The sequence below is a fragment of the Takifugu flavidus genome, chromosome 21 (assembly GCF_003711565.1).
Source record: "Takifugu flavidus isolate HTHZ2018 chromosome 21, ASM371156v2, whole genome shotgun sequence".
Classification (NCBI taxonomy): Eukaryota; Metazoa; Chordata; class Actinopteri; order Tetraodontiformes; family Tetraodontidae; genus Takifugu; species Takifugu flavidus.
Genome location: NC_079540.1, coordinates 9,743,686 through 9,749,685, shown reverse-complemented (window position 1 = coordinate 9,749,685; position 6,000 = coordinate 9,743,686). Strand labels below are relative to the sequence as shown.

Below are 6,000 nucleotides of genomic sequence, written 5' to 3'. Positions count from 1 at the left end.
TTGAATTGAATATTTTATTTTCTTCTCACTTTAACGTAACTATTCTCGCCCGTTGTAACTTGTTTCCATCCCTCCTGATGGAGCCTCGAAGGCTGGAGCTCATCCCACCCTCAGCTCGTTCATTCCAACTGGAACCTGACGTCACCTGGTCCCCGTGGCCATTTTGAAGGGGTTGAACATGCCGACTGCGCCATCTAGAGGCAGATCAGGCGACGTGCACGGAGAGGTGTGTCGGGGCTGCGCCACGGCTACGGGATCGTGCAGGATGTTCCTCAGATGACGATGACACGCAGAGCACAGCACTTCTAGCTTTAGTAGGCCAGGAACCTTTACAGTTAAAAACATGATGGCAAAGTAAATTAACTTGTGAGACAAAGAGACAGTTTAGAGAAACCTTTTGCACAAAGCTGTAGAATAAAATGGAAATTTTCAGCTTTATTAAATTACAGTAGATTGTAATATACATTTTACCACAAACAAGACAAGTTTAAAGTGGTCAAAAAACTATTTGTCTAGTGTGTTTTTTTTGTTTTGTTTTTGGGGTTTTTTTTGTTTTGTTTTTTTACCAAAAACTACAACGTGACTCTGTGAAGGCTTGAACGACATAACTGTTGACACATGTCCAATTAATAACAAGCTAAAACAACCAAAAGCAACGAGCGTGCAGACGCTCATTAAGCAGAGTCGGGCTGTCTGTGTGGAGGGGGCGTGTCCTCACACCTGAGCTCCACATCCTGCACCACGGGAGCCGCGGGAGCAGATATCACCTGTCTGCAAGAGCCGTCCGTGCGAGTTCGCTCTTCCTCTGCAACTCTTCCTCCATCAGCTGCAGATAGCCGACACGAGTCTTCCTCCCCCCATCCGACAGAGATGGCGAAGAAGAGCTCCAGAAAGTCTCTAAAAGGTTTGTTCTCCAAAAGTGAAGCCAGCCTTGACGGCGCGGCCGAGAGGGATGCGGAGACTGAGGTAGAGAAGAAGAAGTTTAAGCTGTTTAGGATCAAGAGCAAGTCGAAAGGCGGCTCTGGCCCGGAGAAGGCTGCCAGTGAGGACCAGCTGGCGCGCAGGTAGGTGCAGCACTCACGGGGCTCCCCTGCTTGCGTGATTTACGGAGGTAGATTCTCTCTGCAAATTCTGGCCTGTGGCGTGTGTGTTGCGTGCATGTGGCCTACAGCTGCTCCGTGTCCCACATCAGTCACTTTTCACTTTAAAACGCTAATTAATTGTTGTGGGTGGTTTAACGACAAGGGGCAGGTACGAGTGTAACCTTTAAGCTCAGGGTTCATCAATGAAAAGCTTTAGTGTTGCTGAGCTTTGTTACATCAAAGAAAAATAAGAAAACGTAATCTCAGTGTTTATAGTGTTGGGAAGAAAAGGCATCCAAGACGCGTCCGATGGGGTGTACCAGTTGGATCCTGCAGTTTGCTGTTTTTTAAGATTCTAAGAGTAAAGTAAGAAACTTGAAGCTGCTAAATGTTCCATGCTGCACTTTTATCTCAATGCTCGGGTGACGCTCATGTGTTCTATCTGCATGATGAGTAGGTTCTGTTGCCCCTGCTTGATTCATGCAACCATGAGATTAAATGTTATGTAGAACTGTGACTTTGTGTTGGACAGTACAACACTGAACCGTCGTTACCTGAGGAACCAACAAAAAGCCCTGATCATTTTGGTGAAAACAACTGGCGATTGTTCATTCTGACGTGGACAGGTTTGGACATAACGCCTCTGCTTTTATGACCGCTACAGGTTTCAAAATTTAAAGTGGAGCTGGCTGAGTGATAGCCATGAGAGAAGCTGCGGGGCCATAAACAGAGGTGCAGGCAGCAGCTGCTAAACTGCAGCCTGTCCGCATGTAAACTCGCAGGACCAACGGCAAAAGCAGGGAGACGGGCTGAGAGATTTAGGTGCCGCACATTCCAGTTACGGGGAAAGCGATCATATTCAGGTCCCACCCAGTTCATCTGGAGTCAAGTCAGCTCTGAAACCTGATGGTTGGTTGAAAACCGCCAGCGAAGAGTTTAAAAACACGGCAGATATTAGCGCAGCATCTGCGTGACGTGGTCCGTGTCACATCTGTCCTGACGGTAAAAGAAAGGAAAAGGAGATATACATGCAGGCAGCCTTTGTGCTGCTCAGGAAGGTCTGCAGCAGAGCCTCAGAATACCCTGCAGAGCATCTGTAAAGACTCAATGACACTTGAAGGAAGGTGAAACTAAATGTGTCATTAAGCAATGTGGAATCTTGAAACTGTCCTGTCTCCCTTTGACAGAGGGACAGAAAGATGGACAGACGCCTTCATATCAATGCACACCACATGCTGCTGCTGTGGTGTTATTCTTGACTCACTCTTGGTGTATGCTTGTACCTTCATGTGCAGTCTGTTTGTGGTGTAACAGAAGGGATGGGAAGTACTTGGCGATTCCAAAGAGTGTGTGAAACCAGACCATCACGCCGGGTGACGCGTGATGGTCTGGACTAACCCGTTGTAACCTCAGATGTGTTGCTTCCTCATTTCTCTCTCTCAGACAGCAGAAACGTGCATTATGCTACTTAAGATGTGATGTAATTGCTTGGTGCTAAAGTTAGCGATCAGCTAACCTGCGCGCCTTTTGCTCTGCTCGGTTTTCTATCTCGTGTTTGGATGAAGAAACCGTCACACGCAAACTCTGGGAAGGACTGAGCTGCTTGTGCTTTGGATTGTTGACGCCTGGATTCAGGAGTGTGTTGGAAACTTAACTTCTGATGAGACTTCTGCATCACTTGTTAACTCGTGTGTGTCCTTTACCACTTAAAGGATTTTTCTGAGCCGTGCCCACCCAGACACACACACACACACACTCACACACAGTGTCTTTATTACTCTTTAGGCTCATCAGTCTCCTGTCAATGACCTTTTACATCCTTCTAGAGGTACGCTGGTAAGTAGCGGACGCACCCTTTTGACAGAATGAATAAAATGTTTAACAGTTTCACAAATGCAAGAACGGTTGAACGGTGGAGAATGAAGTGTTGGTTTAAATGTTTACTCAGGAGGTAAAACCCAGCTGCCGTCCTACAGCCTGTGTGTGTGTTTGTGGGTGAGGTGAGGTGACATGTTGCTCACGGATCACCTGCTGTGCAGCCCTGTTATTTGGCAGGCCGTGGAGCAGAAAGAGTGATATCTCGTGTTTGCACAGCCAAATAAAAACGAAATGAAGTCGCCGATCAGGCGCAGCTTCCTGCTGCAGTGACGCTCTGCTGGTCTAAAAACAATCCAGCAGCAACTAAAGAGAAGAAGAATCTTAACATCCACACACAGACGCATGCAAGCCTCAAGGAAAGAAGCTTACGTCTGATTTTAACAGTTAATTCCATAAATTGTGTTTTGCATTCTTTGAGCGTCCTACATGCAGGCTGCATCCCAGACATGAACTAAATATGTTTTTGTTGTTGCTGAAGGATTTAACATTAATCCTGGTTCAGGGTTTTAGCTGCCAGACTTAAGATTCCCTCATCAGTGGGAAACATCTCCAAGCCTTGATCCTGCTTGTTTTGACTCCTCAGCGCTTCCGTGCAGTTCAGGGAAATGTCAAAGTCATCCCCAACATTCCTGAGTTCACCTCTGCTGTGTGGGATTAGAGACAACGTGCACGTTTCCACCTGCAACGAGTTGAACAGGCCCTCGTGTCTGAGGATTTAAGAAAAGTTAGTTTGTTGTGGAGGATGTGTGATGGCAGCAGAGAAACCTGCCCCTCCACATGCCTACAGCTGATCCCCACACACACACACACACACACACCTTTATACTTCTATCTTTGTGAGGCCTTTCGTTAAGTAATATCTTACCCGTCTCTGTAACCATGACCATCCCAACTAACCCCCCAAGATCTGAACCCTGAAACGGTTCTTTTAAATGTCCTCACTTTGCTAGTAGAATAAGGATCTTGGTAGTCCATATGTACCCCACACACACACACACACACACACACACACACACACACACAGTGACAGACACACCAGTGTGTACCAGGGTGAAAGTTAAACACACATTTTGTTTTTATTGGAGCAGCAAAAACTGTATTTGTGGCTGAGCGTTGTGTTCAGTACATCCAGGAAGGGTTGTAGGTGTGTGTGTGTGTGTGTGTGGTGTGTGTGTGTGTGTTGGACTTTATGATGATTAAGTTGAGATAAGAGGAGAAGCCAGCAGGTTTGATGGGTCAACACAAAGGTGCCGAAAGATCAGGGGCAACGTGACGTCCTGATGACTGCATCTACAACACACGAGCTGCTGTGCTGCTGGGGGTGAGCCACCTGTGTCATGACGGGGGGGGGACACACACCAGGTTTGATGAGATCCTTCAGCGACATCGGGCAGTTTGATCCTTAAATGCGGCTGCAGTTGTTGAGGCTTTATTCTACAGGTCACCTGTTGTCGCAGCTGTTTTTGGGATCCTGACGGACTGGATTCAGCCCCGTCCTACAGCAGCTTTACTGGCTCCCAGTTTCACATTGATTTTAAACTTCTAAAACGCATATTTGCAGAGCAAATTCCACTTTTTGGTGCTCAGGCGACCCTTTTTTTTTCTTGTGTGATCGTCTAGTCTTTATTGACCAACTGGCTAGTCAACCTCAGAGGTTGACTAAGGTGCTTCTTTAGTAAATTCCAGACATGAGAAGCGTCACTGGAGGCTCTTTATTACGTTGACTCTACTGTGCTGGATCTCTTCATAGTCACATGTGGAGTGAATTGATCCCACATGTCAGAGGCAGCAGATTATCTGCTGCCTGTTGAACGTTTGTGTCCCCAGGCATCATGTCGACACATTTCTCAAATTCCCCCAGATTCACCAACTCACCTGCCGCGCCTGCAGCAGCTTCACTGGCTCCCAGATCCCCTTGTTCTCAGTCTCATGAACATTTTCAAGCTGTGTTTTAGTTTTGAGCTGTTTTTCTTCTTCCTTTTCTATTAATTGCTCCTTTTTTTTTGGTTTTCTCCGTGTCCTTTTCGTCCATCTGTACTTAAAAGGTTCTTAGAATTGAAATCACCTGATTGATAATGTCAAATCTTTGATTTTTAGATAAGATCTGAGTCCGTGTTTCATATTATTTGTAAGACAAATTGCAGCATTTACAGCGAATCAGCAATTTTCCTTTATAAATCAAACTAACGCTGCACTTAATGGAGCTCAAATAATTTGATGTAAATAAACACATTTCTGTCCTCCCATAGTCACACAGTCACTCAACTTTTACATTAACACCAATAAAAGATGCTGTGGATGCTTCCATTTGCTAAACAAATTCCCACGTTTCATCCCCAGGGGACCCTTTTCTTTGTTTGATCATCGTGTCATCGTTGATCTGGTGGGTTGATCAGAAATGGAGGTAAATTTAGGAGCTTCGTCAGTAAATTCCATCCTTTAGGAGTTTCAACAGAGCATTGACTTTTCGTTGGTTGAGTCCTTTTGAGTGGATCATCATAGAGAGGCTGTGTGTGTGTGTGTGTGTGTGTGTGTGGCAGGTAGCCACTCATCGATGTGTTCTGACCTGTTTTCAGGTTTTTGACTTGTGCCTGTGGTGTAACTGAGAGTTTCTACATGCGTTTGACCATGATAATTACAGGGGACTGCATTAATAAGCCAGTTTTAAAGTCCTCCATCTCTGACATTCAGGCTGTTATCAGCTTCGTCTTCACATCTTCACATCTCGTTCCACAGAGCCGCGGCTGTTTTGCATGATTTGCATCCTACAAATGTGCTTCAGGCCATGCATGCAGCTCCAGTCTGAGGATTTATTGTGTGGGAAAACACACATGCTGGCAGAACACACCTCCAGCGTGTGACGCTGCTCAACACGACCTCATATTTAGCCGAAACCTTTAGATTGTGCTGCAGAGCTCTGAACCTGTGGCTGTTGTGATGTCTTCAGTCCCCTTTGGCTCTTCTTTCACCTCTCTGCCTCCCGCTCGGCTTGTTCTTAATCAAACACACAAGCTGGTAGAGAATTTATTTACCCGAGATA

General features: G+C 46.0%; 1 protein-coding gene and 1 long non-coding RNA gene across 2 annotated transcripts in view; one reads left to right on the top strand and one right to left on the bottom strand.

Moving 5' to 3' along the window:
- LOC130518215 (uncharacterized) lies at positions 1-889 on the bottom strand. Its single transcript, XR_008947963.1, has 2 exons — positions 768-889; positions 1-327 (listed from the first exon to the last, which is right to left on the bottom strand). It is a non-coding gene; the product is annotated as an uncharacterized LOC130518215 (long non-coding RNA).
- Positions 698-6,000, top strand: part of crybg2 (crystallin beta-gamma domain containing 2) — a 27,911-nt gene continuing 22,608 nt past the window's right edge. Inside the window, exon 1 of the mRNA XM_057020643.1 lies at positions 698-1,064. Within this exon, the coding sequence (XP_056876623.1) occupies positions 871-1,064 (194 nt within the window). The 5' untranslated portion in view covers positions 698-870. The remainder of the gene's footprint in view (positions 1,065-6,000) is intronic.